Source organism: Schistocerca piceifrons, chromosome 9 (assembly GCF_021461385.2).
Source record: "Schistocerca piceifrons isolate TAMUIC-IGC-003096 chromosome 9, iqSchPice1.1, whole genome shotgun sequence".
Taxonomy (NCBI): domain Eukaryota; kingdom Metazoa; phylum Arthropoda; class Insecta; order Orthoptera; family Acrididae; genus Schistocerca; species Schistocerca piceifrons.
In genome coordinates, this window is record NC_060146.1 from 177434602 (window position 1) to 177454451 (window position 19850).

Genomic DNA, 19850 nt, shown 5'->3' on the forward strand with positions numbered 1-19850 from the left:
TCATGGTGCTTCTTTCTTTTCTTCTTTTTTTTTCGAGTGTATCTGGATTTCACATTTGATTGAGGTTTTCTATATATCTGAAGTATCATTCAAATAGACATGGGGCAAAATAATGCTCTTCAAATAAAAGCAAGTGTAGCTAAAAGGGAGCTGCTACAAAGTTAACATGATTTTTTCTTTTTGATACCAATAATAGACAGCAGAATTCTTGACAAAGTTCCAGGACTCCTCTTGCAAGGAACAGCTGTCAGCTCAGAGAATACATAATTCTATGACTTGAAAACTTCCTACCACACGTAGAAGATCCTTCTGCTGACGTCAAGTCTCCATGATGAGCACGCAACAAATTGAAAAGCTCAACAAACATTTTTTGGTCTTTTCTAGGTAACAATTAATAAAACAAAATTCGTTAACGTATGTACTTCATCATACATCATGGAGATGGCAAATTCATGGTGATAGAGTGTCAGATGTTGTAACACTATAGAACCGTCTCCATAGCCTCATGATATATAGTTTCAAAAATTTCTGATAGGCTGTGCACCATTGACATAATTTGTTTTTGTACTACGAGCGTGAGTCAAAAAGTAATGATCCTGTTCTTTTCTCCTTAAATGAAGTTTGTTATGTGAACAATTTGAATTTTGCTCTATCCTACAAAGTTTCTTGCCCAATCCACTGCAGGAGCAACTTTCTGCGTCAACAGATGCCAGTACTGCAGTCACTTGCAAAATGACTGCTTTCGGTATATTAGATCCTGTTCTGTGATGGGGTTCTTGAATGCAAAAGGTGAACGCCCATTCACATTCATGAAGGAACAAGAAAATGTGTATGGTGATATAACAGCAGATGTCAGCACTGCTGTGACAAAGCTGGCGGGAAATCCCCGTTGGCTGACGAAACGCAGAGCAGCAAGCCGTTGCCTGCAGTGACTCCCCACAACATTTAGCGAGTCGACGATTCATTTGTGGCGACCACCAGGTGTTTGCAGATCATTTACGTCGCACTGCCTCTCTTAGCTAAAGCAGTGTGATGACTATTATTCAACGGAGGCAAGACAAACAATTGCCTCTCAACCCTTGCAACGCTTCCGTTTGGAGACTGGGGAGTTTCTGGAAGCTGTTGTGACCATAGACATAAACATGAGTTCACTTTCTTAAACCAGAATTATGAGGCTGTCAGTAGAACGGCATCAGAGAAACTCACCGAAGAAGAAAAAGTTTAAAGCTGTCCAATCGGCAGGCAAAGTTATGGCTACAGTATTCTGGACTGCAGAGCGCGTGATTATGTTTGAGGTTTTGGAGCAGAGCTGCACAAGAAAATCTCTCCAATGGGTCAGAACCCTCAAAAAACTTGAACCCAGTCTTCAGCGAGTTCGCCCAACAAAAACTATGGTGAATGTTCTTTTTTTGCATGACAATGCAAAACCGCACACCAATCGTCAGACCACTGAAGATACTGTGAAAATTACATGGGAAGTCTTGTTTTATCCCCCTACACAAACCTGACGTGGCACCATCAGACTTCCATCTGTTCAGGCTGCTAAAAGAAGCTCATCTTGGAATTCACTATGTGTGCCAATTGTTTCTGAAGCAGGACCAAACATTTTACCATATTTCAATACATGTCCTAATTAAAAGATGGACCAAAACCGTGGAAATGGGCGGAGATTATATTGAAAAGTTATAAAGTAATCAGCAGTGTTGTGGTTTTCAACCTTTTGTCAAACATAATTGAACCGTGGTAACATTTGCTGTTTTGAAGAGTGCGCCACAGTGCGTAGTGTGAAGCAGTCGCCTTCCGTTTCTGGCGGTGGCGCCGCTGTGGTAATCGCAGCTTTGGTGTCTCCCTCTGGTGGGAAAGGGGAAAAGTTGTCTGTTCACGTGCATTTAAGGGGCGCTACGAGCTCAGCGGTTGGTCTGACGGAGTCAGGCTAGGTCAGTCTCACGTCACCAGTTGCTGGTCTGTCTCTCATTTTTATTTGTGCGGCAGTTAGTGTCTGTTTGTCGTCGGAGTGCTAGTATGTCTGTCGTTTGGATCAAAAGCCAGAAAGTGAGAGTCTTGCCACTCCGCCAGTAACAAAACTCAGCTAGTGGTCGCCCGGTCGGGGCTGAGTTCCTGCATCTGAGTCTGCGTGTTAGGTCGACAGTCTGCTCGAGTTGCACGGGCAACGGTCATTGGCGGTTGGATTGTCGGTTGGTCGGTCTCTCTGAGACACTGGATGACTTGTCCGCCTTGAGCGTCGGCGCATGTGAGGTCCCCACGTGAGTCCAGTGGGCAGCACCGTATAGAAAAGGGTAGTGGCTTCGCGGTTCACAAGAGAGCAACAGGAGCGAAACCACGACATCGGGCTGGCCGGGGCGAGCTGCGACGCCGTGAGACGGGAGATCGGCGCGCCTTCCTGCGTCCGTTGAGGCGGGAGAATGTTGGGGGTGCTGCGCCAGGTCTTCGCCAGAAATCGCAGTTTATTAGAAGTTAAGTGAATGGTGATATGTTGTTTCATTTACTCATTAAGGTCTACTTGTTTTCTTGGTGAGGTCACCAGCCGCTTTGTTTTGGGGTCGTCCCACCATTCTTCTCCGTTTGCCCACCCGCGGAAAGGTTGTTATTTGTGAATTGGGTGGTCTGTTTTTCCCTTGTGGCATTGGGAAGGTTTAGAGCAATCTGCGGTCCGGGTTGTTTAGCAACCCCCGCCCCCCCCCCCCCCCCCCTGTCAATCTGCCATACATTAATGGCTGCCTCTGTCATGTTTGTCGAATTCGTTGTTAACGAATTTATTGCTTAAAGGCCGAATTCTTGAAATATGTTTTTATCTTGCCTACCATCTTGCGAGATGGTATATGTGTAATGTAGAACATGTTGTACATTTTATGTAAGTCTGCATTTTATGGGTTTTATTTAAATAGTCATTTTAGGTCATAAGGTTGCCACCCATCCACCGTAAGAGCCCTTCAAAAAAAAAAATTGCACTTTCGGTGGCAAAAAATTTAAGTGTTGTACCATTTCCATCCCTCTTACGGGGTGCATGGTTTACGTGTTTGTGAGAGATGTTATAAAATTTTTTGTTTAAAGTAATCTGGTGTGCTGCAGATTTGCACCAGTGTAGTCTTTCAGAGGTTGTTGTGAGTGGTTATGATTACAGCCGTGTTGAAAGGGAGCGGGCAAGCTTCTCAGCCCGAAGGCTCATACTTTTATATTGTTCTTTCTGCCTCTAAATAAAATTGTAACTTGATATTTCCAGGGTGCTTTTACGCTTATAATTTTAAATCTGTTTTTTAAAAAGCTTTTAGGAATAAAATTCACATTTGTTAAAAGTAATTTCATTTTCCATCAGTTACTTCCTGACAACTACCTCCACGCTCACCTAGTGTGATTAAATGTGTTAATGTTCTTGATGAATCACTAGTAAATAAAGTAAATTCTTTAAGAAAAGATTTTGAGAGTAAATTTACGGTTCAATAATAAAAATAGGAGGCATTACTTTTTGACTGACCCTTGTATGTAACTTTAATAACAAAACGCTAATATAATTATTGAAAATCCTTCTTTTAATTGGTTTAGAAGGCCAAAGTTCATTTACCACTGATTGTTATAGCATTAAACATCATTGAAAGTGAAAATCATGTTCATAATTTACTTCAAAAGGAAATCCTTCTACAAGGTTATTATAAATATTGAAGTGATTCCATAGATTTTCTGCAGCTATATTATTTTACATACTGTCACAAGGTTTTGCGCACATACTTTAAAACTCAGGAAGTTTTTTTTGATATATTGCAATCCATGTGTGCCTCACTATTGATTCTGCAGATATCACGTCGACAATCAGGTTCTTACTGCATTCAGTGCACCATGTCGCTATCAGTCTATTCAAAAGCACTACTGATGCAAGCTCGTTTGCAGTTCTGGTAGTTTATTGGTAGAGGAGGTGTAAACACAGCATTTTTCACATAATTTCACACAAAAGTCGCATGGGATTACATTGGAAGAGCATGGAGCCCATGACATGAATGATCATCATCCCTATCACGACCATCTATCAGTATCTCAATTTTCTGTTTAAGAGTTCAGGAACATTGTGATGGAAGTGGGATGGAGCATCATCCTATTGGTAGATGCAGTCCACACTATTGGTCTCAATTGTGGCATGAGCCAATTTCCCAGATTATCCAGATACATGTATCCTGTAACGGTTTTTTGCAGAAAAAAGAAGGACTGTGAACTTTACACAGTGAGACTACACGGAACACATTAACTTTTAGTGAATCTCGAATGTGCTACATGATAGCATCACGATTCTATGTGCCCCAAACTCGTTCATTGTGCCTGTTTACTGTGCCATCCACAAAAATGTTGCTTCATCACTGAAGATGAGTTCCTTAAGAAACCCATTCCCTCCCATGATCTGTTGCATCTGTGCCGGAAATTCAAAGCATCATCGATAGTTAGGTTTGTAGAAATTGCAGGAGATAAGGTTTCAGCTTCAGTCGTTTCTTTAAGACCTTTCAAATGACCGGTTGTGGTATGTTCAGCTCTCTGCTTGCTCTGTTCGTCGACTTCTGTGGACTACATGCGAAACTCGCCCTTACATAGTCAACCGTTGATGTCTCCTTGCAGAGACATCTTCAAGCTTTAAACTAAGCATACGATCACCGAATGGAGTTGGCAGCTCCAAGATCTTTGCTGCACTTCGTTCTGAAGTGTCGTTGTACTGTCACAGTAGACTGACGCGAATGTATTTCAAGCACAACATACACTTTCTCGGCGCCTGTCGCCAGCTTGGCAAATTGCCCACTGTTGCGCTCTTGTGGCAGAAATATAAAGTGTGACTGCAGCAATAAAAAAGTTTTTGAGTGTTTCTTTATGAACGTGACAATATGTCAGTTGATATAGCACAGTGAATTTAAGAAATCGCTTCAGGCATTTGTAGTAACCTTGAACTTTTATTTGACTTATGTGGACGAGGTTCATTCATCATTAAATATCACTATCTTATTATTATTGTGTTAAACCTCTTCTAACACCGTCGTCGTTTTACAATATTGCAATGCACTGAGTATTAATTATTACGCAGATTCTCCTACCTTCAGTTCTAAATTCTTTTTCTGTGCTATAAAGAATCACATGAAGCATCTGTTCTTTAACAGTAAGATCATAAATAGTGTCATAAAGCCATTTGACTTTTCCTTGCCGTATCACATTGAATACAGACTGTACTTTCACTTCATACAAGAATGTTCTTTCGATTCGGTACTAAATAAAAAACTCTTAATGGTAGATCATCTGCAAGTCGTCACTATTGTATTTCACGCTAACTGACACCCTTAGTATCACTACATTTATTATAGTAAGGCAAGTTATTCAATTTAATTACACTGATGACCCAAACCATAAATTATTCAGAAATTTTTCTCGGCCACAACTTGTAACATTTATTTAAATCACAACACTGGCAAAAATAAATTTGCTTTACCACTGTCTTTCTGCTTGTTATCGGCTAATGACACATAATCTAACTGAATCTCAATTAATTGATTAATTATGGACTGCTAATGATTAGCTTGTAATCCCTCAGATGTAGTTTACCATAGCACTACAATACTGCATATCAACCATAAGCTACATAAACATTGACATCACTCTGGAAAGCCTGTCTAATAGGTTGGACCAACTGGATACCCACTCATATATTCCATGTATCTACAGTACTGTGAATCTCATGGAGGAATAGAGTGAGGGTGTAACACTCCGGTTTGTTCTACTTACTTATCCCGCTCGATCGGGATCTGAATAGCAGCCCAAATAGATATTAATTAATGTGACCGTGTGCCTAATGGGGCTGGCAATCGGATTGGACTGCTACGGAGTTGTTACATTCCATTTTGTCCTTCGCAAATACTGTAATAATGTACTGTTTGGTGGCAAGAAGAACAACAAACACAGCTTCACTACACAAAACCTATATTCTTATCAAAAACCACAAAGATAAGGAGACAGCCACTGCCTTCGTCAATACACTGTTAATAACGGCTAATCTCAGCACAGGCTTCCTCGCTATTCATAATCGTCACACGCAACATACAATCACTGTATTCCAACACTGTAATCCAAATAATGGCGGCGCGGTAGACGCGGAATCTCAATAACGGCACATAAATATCACTGAATCACTCTGTTAATTATACTTTCTCACTTTCCCGTATAATACTAACACAAAGGGGTTGATCCGCGGCGATGGCCACTCCCTTTGTCGGTAATTTCTATCAATTGCTGGCTTCTGCTCAGCTCTGCCCGCCTCGCGGGAACCTACAACACGCACTGACTTGACTCAACTCTCGCTCTCGCGACCCGACACACTAATCGATAGTTGCCCTGTCGACCTGTGTGAGTGCAAACCTAGTAGTAAGGGCCTGCGGACCCCTTACATCCCCGCCCTCGAAAACTTCTTTAGAGCCGCAGGCGAAAAAGAATCGGCAAGGGAATGAAACATTGCTACATTTGAACAAACACACAGTGTAAATAATTAATGAAATTACAATTCATCAAATAATCCCTCGACTCCGGTAGTGGGCTGCCTCCACAATAATTTTTACAAAAGGTTATACATCTCATAAACATGGCATTGTCCAAATTACAATTTTTATATCAACCAGCAATAGTCCTCTCTGGTCCAATATTGAATGAAACACACAACATATACACTCAAAAATTATTACTTAAACACAGGACATATGAATTAATATACTACAAATTAGTTATTACAGGTTTTATACTCATTCTTAGATAATCTTCAACATGAAATATGCAATTCTAATTGTAATACATCACAAAACACAATGTAAATAAACCTTTCCCTTTTTCAAATGTCCATTTTACAGCTAATGTCCTAAATATATCTTAGCAGGTTTATTCGGGTCCTGGTAGCCCTCACTCTTGACCGGACCTCACCTGGAGTGTCATTCAGTTTTCTGGTTCCTCCGCCTCTTCTATATGCACCGTGTCATTCATTCGCCTATCCCATCTTCTCTCATGATCTCTTGGTTCTTCACTCCTTCTCCAATCATTTCTCCATTGACGTTCACCACCATGGTTCCTGTACCTATGACCACCACCTCTTCCTCTATAATTAGACGAATTACCAAAATGATTCCTTGGGTCATTACCTCCCCCTCGGTTTTGATCATTAGCTTGATTGTGTCCCTGTGATAGAACAGATTCCAACTGTTCCAGTATCTCCATCAAAGCCTCCCCGTTTTTAATTAGGCTCCCAGATACAGTTTCTTGCATTTTCTGATTCAATCTTCTTTTTACCGCAGATGTCATTACGTCATCACTCAGGGGTTGTTCCAGGGTCTCGTTCAATTCCCACAAATGTTCGGCAAACTCTCTCAACGTTCCTCTCCATGTACTAAGTGACTTGCAATGGAGTAGGTCCTCAATTGCTGCACATTGATGGCTTTTGGACCAGTATTTCTTCAAGAATTCCTCTTCAAACTGATCATAACTAGTAGTCCCTTCCTTCTTCCTGACACCCCAAGTGAAGGCCTCACCTTCCATTCTATCTATTGCAAATTGAATCTTGTCTGAGTCCTTAAGATGTGCTGGGAAAACTCCTTTTAGCCATTTCATAAATATCATTGGGTGCAACCCTCCTTTCGGTCTAAATTTCTGCCCTGTATGATTTTGGACGTACCGATTATCACTGCTCATCAAGGTAACTACTCTACCTTCCCCAACGGTTAAAGTGGCATTGCTAATTCGTTTATCAATTTCTTCCGTCTTGCTCTCCAATTGCTGCACTCCCTGTTGTAATTGCCTGACCTCCATTGCAACCCTCTTGTTATCCTCTTCCCGTTGCACGGCTATAGCATTTCTCAGATTGACAGCTAGTTTTGCCTATCTCCTATCCCCTTAACCGCATCATTACATTGTTTCTGCATTTGCGTCACCTCGGCGATTCGATGATTGCAATTTGTTTCCACTTCGTTGATTCTTTCTCCCAATTCGGCTTTCGTTTCTTCAATATCGTCTTCCATCTTTTTTGTTAACTTTCCTTCCATCTTCTCCACGTCTCCCTGGACTTGGTCTATACTCTTCTGCAGCTTATTCTCTCTCTCGTTGATATCCCTTTTCAACTGTTCTTGTAGCTCCTGTATTTCCTTCTTCAGATTACATTCCATCTTCATCTGCGATGTTTTGATCTCTTGTGCTATAGTTTCTTGCAAATCTTCCTTTAATGATTTGCGAAATATTTCTTCCCTTTCTCTAGCTTCTTGTGCACTCTTCTCTAACAATGCGTTAGCTTCTTGTAAACGCTTCTCTAACGATTCTCTTGTTTCTTGTGAATTCTTCTCTAACGATGCGCTAGTCTTCTTTATCAAGTCTACCAACATCGACCATCTATCGGCATCCTCTGAAACTGGCTTATTTCTCGTCGTTTGTCCCGGTGTCTCGGGATAACTAGTTGAATGTGCTAATGGGCTATCTAATGACAATCCACAATCACTGATTCCTGAATCATCTCTGTTTTCCTGTCCTATCCCTTTCCTATCAACTACTGCCTCACAAACTTGCTTATCTTCAGTAGACATGTTTGATTTATTTTTAATGCACAGGCAAGTAATACAAAATAACCTCTAGTAACCCAAAACACTCCTAATTACCATGAAACTAATCAAACAGTACCTGCAGTCTTTTCAGTTAATCCCCAAAATGACACAACATGCATGAGTACTGAACATTACAACTCTCAAAAACCTAATAATTTCCAATAACAACTTCCACATACACAGTTTATGTAAAAATGTTTTAAACAAGATAATCACAACACTCATAAAATCTATAAATGTAAAATCCCCAAAAACAATGAGCATATCTGTATAATTACCATTTAGACGGTGCAGTGTGTATAAATAAGTATGCTATATTTCAGAGTATGCTTCGCAAATTTTTCGGAAATTACTACAATTGGGCACTTGACCTAATGTAAATATCAGTTAAAAATTGTTTATTTATCGTGAAGACTGCACACCGCAATTTAATGTTATGTCAACCAGTCGTCTTCACTCACCAACTGACGTTACCGCGAGTCGCGATGTTTTGACGTTTGAGGTGGGCGTGGCGCTGTACTGCCGCTGGAGCTGCGTGAGGTTGCGCTGCTGTTGCAAGTCGTCGTAGTTCTGCGTCGGCCGCTCCGTGGCGCTGCAGGCGGGTGTAGTTTGTAGTTTGGCTGCTAGGTGCCGGGACTGCGCTCGGTGTCTCGAAGTCGCGTCGCTCAGCCGGCCGCTCCGTGGTGGGATGTCGTGTGAAATCACCTCGCGGATCGAAGCTCTTTGGTGCAACTGCTACACGGGTCTGCGTGACGTCACTCAATAATTGCGTCGCCACAATACATTGTCGTCCGCATAGCAGTTTATGGGTTCACATGAAGCTGTCCGATTTTCACTATTCAAAAAGCAATTTCAGTCAAAATACTACCGCTAAGCACTTCTGTAAAGCTTTCGTGACGAATTCTTGGCCTGTTTGTTGTGATAACGTTCACACGTGTCTATCTTTGGTGTTCACTTTTCACAGTTTTTCGCGCGGATTTATGCATTTGCACATTATAACACAGTTTATTGACACTATTGTTCTATTTCATATGGCAAGAAAAAACAGTTTAGTCACAATCGTAAGATATTATTACTTCGTATTGTTCAAAAATGCACTGTTCCTTGTCGCGATTTTACAGTTCCTAATCTGTCTCGACCCAAATTGAAAAAACACTTTCTTGCCTTAAGCAAGGTAAAATTATCTATTGTTCTTTACTACTCGTCCGAAAATTGCACTAGTCCTGTCACGGTAAGCCAAGGGTGTAACACTCCGGTTTGTTCTACTTACTTATCCCGCTCGATCGGGATCTGAATAGCAGCCCAAATAGATATTAATTAATGTGACCGTGTGCCTAATGGGGCTGGCAATCGGATTGGACTGCTACGGAGTTGTTACATTCCATTTTGTCCTTCGCAAATACTGTAATAATGTACTGTTTGGTAGCAAGAAGAACAACAAACACAGCTTCACTACACAAAACCTATATTCTTATCAAAAACCACTAAGATAAGGAGACAGCCACTGCCTTCGTCAATACACTGTTAATAATGGCTAATCTCAGCACAGGCTTCCTCGCTATTCATAATCGTCACACACAACATACAATCACTGTAATCCAACACTGTAATCCAAATAATGGCGGCGCGGTAGACGCGGAATCTCAATAACGGCACATAAATATCACTGAATCACTCTGTTAATTATACTTTCTCACTTTCCCGTATAATACTAACACAAAGGGGTTGATCCGCGGCGATGGCCGCTTCCTTTGTCGGTAATTTCTATCAATTGCTGGCTTCTGCTCAGCTCTGCCCGCCTCGCGGGAACCTACAACACGAACTGACTTGACTCAACTCTCGCTCTCGCGACGCGACACACTAATCGATAGTTGCCCTGTCGACCTGTGTGAGTGCAAACCTAGTAGTAAGGGCCTGCGGACCCCTTACAAGCTGCATGTCGCAAATTCTCTTTCTGTGGAATCCATGTTAATATTTGTAGAGGATATTCTGGTTCTCTAAAAATTCACAGTATGTTAGCTTACAACATGTTCAGTAACTCTACAACAGATTGACGTAAGTGATACGGCCTAGTGGTCGGAAAACCGCAGCTTGCGATACACATTTGGCTCTTTGCTCCCTTGGGTGTGGCTCTTGCACAAAATACCACTCACGGACGCACATGTACAGTATGACTGAAACTTCGTGGCCCATGTGCATAAGTCGGCTGATGGACTGGGAGAATCCATTTTGAGGACATGGCAGTTGAAAGGGGTATATGTGAAATCACCAGAAGGCATGTGCTCACTGTCCCCTAAGCTGTCGTTTGCTACTTATTACTATATCTTCGAAAGTGGATGGTTGTATAAAGCAGGCACTTGATATAATTTTTATCACGTTGAAATTCATGCAAAATGAAGCAGCGGAAGTAATATCTATTCCATTGCCGAACTGCTTCTCATGAAGTGTGGAAAAAGTGCACAATTTGGCGGAAGAAGAATAATATAATGCCAGTAATGAAATGATAAGAGATAATCTGTAAAGTGACATAACAATAACTGTGTCGGGAATAAGTGATACTAGCAATGATTGAGACAAAGAAATATAAGCTAATGAAATAACATAAAAATACTTGTAAATATGATCTGTATTCTTATTTTATTTTTACGTACTTAATTGGTATTTCTGCGTCATTTAGGGAAAACATTTCCAGAAAGATAAAATCTCTACATTTATCATCAAGTCGTACTTTTGTACGCTGTTCTACAACTTATTCCTTCGACTGTGTGCCTCCACAGGAAGCACTAGAGTTGTAGTCAAAATCCACATCCCTGGAGTTGGCAATTACACCTTATCAAGAGTCAGTTGAGAGACTGTCGTACTGATGCGAAGACAGAATCGTGTCTAAAATTAAAAACAGCAAAGAAACTTGACTTACCTGATCTTCCAAGAAGATGTAGGGCAATAGCTCGCATTACTGGTTGTCAGTCATTTCATGATTTAATTTCATCAATAGCTTATGATTTAATTTTATAAATAACTAACATCGTTACTATGTATGATATCGAGTTTTTTCCCAATGTACTTATAGTGTAACTAAGACTTAAAATTCTTATTAGAGTTTATTAAGTTTATTTTTACGGGTATTGTGGAGTGAAAGAAGATGTAGTGTCGAGTATTGAGAAAGAAATGTTGATAGTCTGGATATACAGAGTGGATGAACGAAAATAGACAGACAAAACAAGTATACAAGATGACAGTGTATGGGAGATTTAGAAGGCATGAACCTCCATGAACCACCATGAACCCCAATCAGACCGAGTCCGCTTCTAGTGACGAGCAGCTTAGGAGTACCCTAATTAAGTGAATAACATGAACCTAGCTACACACATAAAAAAAAGTATGGGAGATTTAGAAGGCATGAACCTCCATGAACCACCATGAACCCCAATCAGACCGAGTCCGCTTCTAGTGACGAGCAGCTTAGGAGTACCCTAATTAAGTGAATAACATGAACCTAGCTACACACATCAAAAAAAGTATTGCATCACCTTGGTTCCAAGCGTTCCGGAACACTGTACAGAAAATTGGAATAGATATCAACATAAGCGTTATTTCTGCCCTTTTTATTGCTCATGAAAACCACACATTGCATGTTACACCACCATACAGGGAGACCTTCAGAGGTGGTGGTCCAGATTGCTGTACACCCCGGTACCTCCAATACCCAGTAGCACGTCCTCTTCCATTGATGCATACCTGCATTCATCGTGGCATACTATCCACTAGTTCATCAAGGAAATGTTGGTCCACATTATCCCACTCCTCAACGGCAATTCGGAGTAGATCCTTCAGAGTGGTTGGTGGATCACGCCGTCCATAAACAGCCCTTTTCAGTCTATCAGAGGCATGTTCATGTCTCGAGAACATGCTGGCCACTCTAGTCGAGCACTGTTGTTACCCTGAAGGAAGTCATTCACAAGATGTGCACGATGGGGGCGTGAATTATCGTCCATGAGGACGATGCCTCACCAATCTGCTGCCGAATGGCTGCACTATGGGTCAGAGGATGGCATTCACGTATCATACAGCCGTTACGGCGCCTTCCATGACCACCAGCGGCGTACGTCGGCCCCACATAATGCCACCCCAAAACAGCAGGGAACCTCCACCTTCCTGCACTCACTGGACAGTGTGTCTAACGCGTTCAGCCTGACCGAGTTACCTCCAAACACGTCTCCGACGATTGTCTGGTTGAAGGCATATGCGACACTCATCGGTGAAGAGAACGTGATGCCAATCCTGAGCGGTCCATTCGGCATGTTGTTGGGCCCATCTGTACCGCGCTGCATGGTATCATGGTTGTAAAGATGGACCTCGCTATGGACGTCGGGAGTGAAGTTGCGCATCATGCAGTCTATTGCACACAGTTTGAATCGTAACACGACGTCCTGTGGCTGCACGAAAAGCATTATTCAACATGGTGGCGTTGCTGTCAGGGTTCCTCCGAGCCATAATCCGTAGGTGGTAGCCCTTGGACGGCCTGAGCGAGGCATGTCATCGACAGTTCCTGTCTCTCTGTATCTCCTCCATGTCCGAACATCTTCGCTTTTTCACTCCGAGACACCTGGACACATCTCTTGTTGAGAGCACTTCCTGGCACAAAGTAATTACACTACTGGCCATTAAAATTGCTACACCACGAAGATGACGTGCTACAGACGCGAAATTTAACCGACAGGAAGAAGATTCTGTGATATGCAAATGATTAACTTTTCGGAGCATTCACACAAGGTTGGCGCCGGTGGCGACACCTACAACGTGCTGACACGAGGAAAGTTTCTAACCTATTTCTCATACACAAACAGCAGTTGACCGGCGTTGCCTGGTGAAACGTTGTTGTGATGCCTCGTGTAAGGGGGAGAAATGCGTACCATCACGTTTCCGACTTTGATAAAGGTCGAATTGTAGCCTATCACGATTGCAGTTTATCGTATCGCGACATTGCTGCCAGTGTTGGTTGAGATCCAATGACTGTTAGCGGAATATGGAATCAGTGCATTCAGGAGGGTAATACGGAACGCCGTGCTGGATCCCAACGGCGTCGTATCACTAGCTGTCGAGATGACAGGCATATTATCCGCACGACTGTAACGGAGTCAACAGTTGGGAACGTTTGCAAGACAACTGCAAAACCATCTGCACAAACAGTTCGACGACGTTTGCAGCAGCAGGGACTATCAGCTAGGAGACCATGGCTGCGGTTACCCTTGACGCTGCATCACGGACAGGAGCGCCTGCGATGGTGTACTCAACGACGAGCCTGGGTGCACGAATGGCAAAACGTCATTTTTTCGGATGAATCCAGGTTCTGTTTACAGAATCATGATGGCCGCATCCGTGTTTGGCGACATCGCGGTGAACGCACATTGGAAGTGTGTATTCGTCGCCATACTGGCGTATCACCCGGCGTGATGGTATGGGGTGTCATTCGTTACACGTCTCAGTCACCTCTTGTTCGCATAGACGGCACTTTGGACAGTGGTCGTTACATTTCAGATTTGTTACGATCCGTGGCTCTACTCTTCATTAGATCTTAGATCCCTGCGAAACCCTACATTTTAGCAGGATAATGCACGACCGCATGTTGCAGGTCCTGTACGGGCCTTTCTGGATACAGAAAATGTTCGACTGCTGCCCTGTCCAGCACATTCTCCAGATCCCTTACCAATTGAAAACGCCTGCTCAATGGTGGCCGAGCAACTGGCTCGTCACAATACGCCAGTCACTACTCCTGATGAACTGTGGTATCGTGTTGAAGTTGCATAGGCAGCTGTACACGCCATCCAAGCTGTGTTTGACTCAATGCTCAGGTGTATCGAGGCTGTTATTACAGCCAGAGGTGGTTGTTCTGGGTACTGGTTTCTCAGGACCTATGCACCCAAATTGCGTGAAAATGTAATCACATGTCAGTTCTAGTATAATATAATTTTCCAATGAATACCCGTTTATCATCTGCATTTCTTCTTGGTGTAGCAATTTTAATGGCCAGTAGTGTATGTGGACGCGATCGAACCGCGGTATTGACCGTGTAGGCATGGTTCATGCATGGTTGTTTACATCTTTGGGTGGGTTTAGAGACATCTCTGAACAGTCAACGTCTGTGATGCAATATCCACAGTCAACGTCTGTCTTCAGGTGTTCTCGGAACTGGGGCTACGTAAAAGTTTTTTTTTATGTGTGTGTATATGCAAAATTAACAATTGTGGTACTGCTGATATTTGGCTCTGTTGAGTAATGAGTTGGCGAGCACTGTATAGCCCGATAATTATGTGCATCTGTTCAATGACCCTTTTAGAAAAAGGGAACTCGCTTCTTTACAGTGACAAGGTACCCTTCGTTTCTATAGCAACCTATGATAAACTGTTGCTAGAAGGGAAGCAGTTTCAGTCATACAATATGTGTAGAATCTTACAGATATCTCATCTGCTCCACATGCCATGCTTTACTATTATGTTGTTGTTGTTGTTGTGGTCCTCAGTCCTTAGACTGGTTTGATGCAGCTCTCCATGCTACTCTATCCTGTGCAAGCTTCTTCATCTCCCAGTACCTACTGCAGCCTACATCCTTCTGAATCTGCTTAGTGTATTCATCTCTTGGTCTCCCTCTACGATTTTTACCCTCCACGCTGCCCTCCAATACTAAATTGGTGATTCCTTGATGCCTCAGAACATGTCCTACCAATCGATCCCTTCTTCTAGTCATGTTGTGCCACAAACTCCTGTTCTCCCCAATTCTATTCAATACCTCCTCATTAGTTATGTGATCTACCCATCTAATCTTCAGCATTCTTCTGTAGCACCACATTTCGAAAGCTTCTATTCTCTTCTTGTCTAAACCATTTATCGTTCAAGTTTCGCTTCCATACATGGCTACACTCCATACAAATACTTTCAGAAACGACTTCCTGACACTTAAATCAATACTCGACGTTAACAAATTTCTCTTCTTCAGAAACGCTTTCCTTGCGATTGCCAGTCTACATTTTATATCCTCTCTACTTCGACCATCATCAGTTATTTTGCTCCCCAAATAGCAAAACTCCATTACTACTTTAAGTGTCTCATTTCCTAATCTAATTCCCCCACCATCGCCCGACTTAATTCGACTACATTCCATTATCCTCGTTTTGCTTTTGTTGATGTTCATCTTATACTGTCCTTTCAAGACACTGTCCATCCCGTTCAACTGCTCTTCAAAGTCCTTTGCTGTCTCTGACAGAATTACAATGTCATCGGCGAACCTCAAAGTTTTTATTTCTTCTCCATGGATTTTAATACCTACTCCGAATTTTTCTTTTGTTTCCTTTACTGCTTGCTCAATATACAGATTGAATAGCATTGGGGAGAGGCTACAACCCTGTCTCACTCCCTTCCCAACCACTGCCCCCCTTTCTTGTCCCTCGACTCTTATAACTGCCTCCTGGTTTCTGTACAAATTGAAAATAGCCTTTCGCTCCCTGTATTTTACCACTGCCACCTTCAGAATTTGAAATGGAGTATTCCAGTCAACATTGTCAAAAGCTTTCTCTAAGTCTATTATACCATCACCTATATCTGCCATTAGACAGAATAACATTCATGTCGACAGGAGAGCCGCGCGGGATTAGCCGAGCGCTCTCAGGCGCTGCAGTCATGGACTGTACGGCTGGTCCCGGCGGAGGTTCGAGTCCTCCCTTGGGCATAGGTGTGTGTGTTTGTCCTTACAAGGGAACCTCCCCGTCGCACCCCCCTCAGATTTAGTTATATGTTAGCACAGTGGATAGGCCTTGAAGAACTGAACACAGATCAATCGAGAAAACAGAAAGACGTTGTGTGGAACTATGAAAAAATTAATAAAATATACAAACTGAGTAGTCGATGCGAACATAGGAAATCAAGGAGTATGTGAGCTCAGGAGCGTCGTGGTCCCGTGGTTAGCGTGAGTAGCTGCGGAACGAGAGGTCCTTGGTTCAAGTCCTCCCTCAACTGAAAATTTTACTTTCTTTATTTTCGCAAAGTTATGATCTGTCCGTTCGTTCATTGACGTCTCTGTTCACTGTAATAAGTTTAGTGGCTGTGTTTTGCGACCGCACCCCAAAACCGTGCGATTAGTAGACGAAAGGACGTGCCTCTCCAATGGGAACCGAAAACATTTGATCGCAAGGTCATAGGTCAACCGATTCCTCCACAGGAAAACACGTCTGATATATTCTATACGACACTGGTGACGACATGTGCGTCACGCGACAGGAATATGTTGTCGGCCCACCTAACTTGTACACTTAGCGAATGGGTAAAAAGATTCTCCTACCTTGCCCGATTTAGGTTTTCTTGTGGATGTGATAATCACTCCCAAAAAAGTGATGAGAACATAAGAGTTTGTCACATAAACTGAAAATAAAAAATTAAACTTTTCACTCGAGGGAAGACTTGAACCTAGGACCTCTCGTTCCGTAGCTGCTCTCGCTAACCACGTGACCACGTCGCTCCTTGACTCCCACTGTCCTTGATGTTGCCTATCTTCGAATGGACTACTCAGTTTGCATATTTTACTAATTTTTTTCATAGCTCCACACAACTTCTTCCTGTTTTCTCGATTGATCTGTGTTCAGTTTTTCAAGGCCTATCCACTGTGCCAACTTACAACTAAATCTGAGGGGGGGTGCGATGGAGAGGTTCCCTTGTTAGGATAATTTAGGTTAAGTAGTGTATAAGCTTAGGGACTGATGACCTTAGCAGTTAAGTTCCATAAGATTTGACACACATTTTTCGGCAGGAGACACTGCGGATGTTCCCGGTGGCCCCGCTGCTGCCACGCCATGTGCCACATGACCTGGTGCTGCCGTCCACTGGGTACAGGCTCCCTGAGGATAGCATGGCCGTCGTGTTCAGCTACTTCATGCACAGGAACGCCAACTACTTCCCGGAGCCGGACAGGTTCGATCCGGACCGCTTCCTGCCGGAGAACTGTGTGGGTCGCCATCCCTACTGTTATGTGCCATTTGGTGCTGGGCTGCGCAGCTGTGTGGGCAAGCGTTATGCAGTGATGCAGGTGAAGACCTTGCTGGCAGCTGTGCTGAGGAAGTTCTTTGTGCTGCCAGTTTCCACGATGGAGGATCTGCACGACCTCGCCCTCTCCATCGTCATCCACCCTGTCAGTGGCATGCGAGTTGTCTTACAGGAAAGGCATCACCACGATCACAACCCATCACCACCGCTTGAGAGAGCTACTGGGCTCATCTAATGGTCACACCCTCAGTATCTCACAAGTTGTGGTGTGAATCGTGTGGTTAAGCTATACCATCTTCCTAATACACATTCAGCACTGTGCTCTGATCAAAATTGCTTTAGGGTTAACTGCCACATAAGTGGTGGAGTGAAGCTCATAGGAAGGCACAGCATGCATTCAGGAGAAGGTAGTTTTACTGGGAAGTGACACCGAAAGGACATCTTCTTGTCCAGCGCACCTTGTAACATTATGTGATTGCCTTATCATTTTGATTCATTCACTAATCGAGCAGTCGCTCGGCAACAGCTATAGTTAGCAAATAATGTTGTGAAAATGTAAAAGGTGAACGACATGTGATGTAATGTGGTTACTGTCGAAGCGCCGTCAGAGATGCACTGAGCTACTGACATTGAAAACCGCGGCGCGAAAAATGGACAGAAGAAGAACGCTTTTACACATTCTTTTGATGTACGAGATATTCTGGATGAACAGTTACTCGTTTTCTCTTGTCTCTTATAATTTGTGTCGGACGCGCATATCTTGCCGCCGTATTATAATTGTTAAAAATAATATTATTTTAGTGAAAAGTAAAAGTGCAATACTGCATAGCAGTAGATTTATTGTGCGACGTGTCTGTGTAAACGTCAAAGGAATTATTTTCATTACGAGAAGAGAAGTGCCAGTCAAAACGGCATCCATGTTAAATGTCCATTGCAGTGTAAGTTCATCTATTAATTGCCATAAATTCAGAGTTAAATGGAACTGGTGTATGGACTATTTATTTATTATAGAATGTATGTCTCACTCTTTCACGAATTCATTTAATTTTCTTTATGTTTCTGCCAAATATCGGGCGGAAGTTGCATGCGGCGAAATATTTTCTCCGCGCCATATTCTACTGGTAAATGCCTGATAAACTACGGTCCCTTAGTAAATTCATGTTGAGCTATCCAAAAATAATTATATTTTGAATAGGCATTTACTCTCCTCTGCAATGCAACTTCCGACTGATCAGACGATCCAACAAGAGACAGCCGCACACGGTCGGCCTTCGCAAATATATTTCCACCGCTGATTATAGCTATATGTTACAGCACAAAAGTAAACAAATGGTTCAAATGGCTCTAAGCACTATGGGACTCAACTGCTGAGGTCATTAGTCCCCTAGAACTGAGAACTACTTAAACCTAACTAACCTAAGGACATCACACACATCCATGCCCGAGGCAGGATTCGAACCTGCGACCGTAGCGGTCTCGCGGTTCCAGACTGCAGCGCCAGAACCGCGCGGCCACTTCGGCCGGCAAAAGTAAACATATTGTTATAATTAGCGACTACGAACGGGGACTTTAATAACTGTGTGTTTATGTATACACATTACGAAAACATATCGTTATAACCTGTTGACTGTTATTGTGTTTCATGTTTGCATCAAGTTTTATGGAAGTATGTAAGGTATGTGAAGCATGAAGTAAGACTGATTGAGGGCCAGTGGGGCTTTACACATTGCTGATTCAGTTGTGATGAGGTATTCCTTCTAATGATCAGGTTATTGTGATCATATTGGTTCAGTGCCAGCACTTAGGAAATGCTTTTGTATGAGAAAAGCCAGTGTCATTCAAAGCCTACAACGAAGTATCAGTTGATGACATAATTGGTGGTAAAAGCCATCAGTTGGTCATACGATAAAAGACAACTGTCAGAATTTGGGTGAGTTCATGTGCTTCATTACAGTGTGAGCTCCAAAGAAAAGACTTTTAGTTAATACAAGAATAAATCATAAAGTAGATGGATGAATTGTAAAGTGTTCTGTTGTCATACACGAATTTATTATACTGTGTCTGTTGATGCGTTAATGGTACAAACCCTATTCTATTCCAGGTATATTTACCCTCCATACCTGAATACGTTCAAGTGCCCCAGAAACAGTTCATGTAGATCAAAAAGTGTATATAATTACAATAAATGATAATTAATTGAAAGCCTCAGTTG

At 42.5% G+C, this 19850-nt stretch overlaps 1 protein-coding gene across 1 annotated transcript in view; it reads left to right on the plus strand.

Annotated features, from left to right (window-relative positions):
- LOC124716828 (cytochrome P450 4C1-like) overlaps positions 1-17873 on the plus strand; it is a 75861-nt gene extending 57988 nt beyond the window's left edge. Inside the window, exon 6 of the mRNA XM_047243382.1 lies at positions 17406-17873. Coding sequence (XP_047099338.1) covers positions 17406-17873 — 468 coding nt within the window. The remainder of the gene's footprint in view (positions 1-17405) is intronic.
- Positions 17874-19850: the final 1977 nt, after the last annotated feature.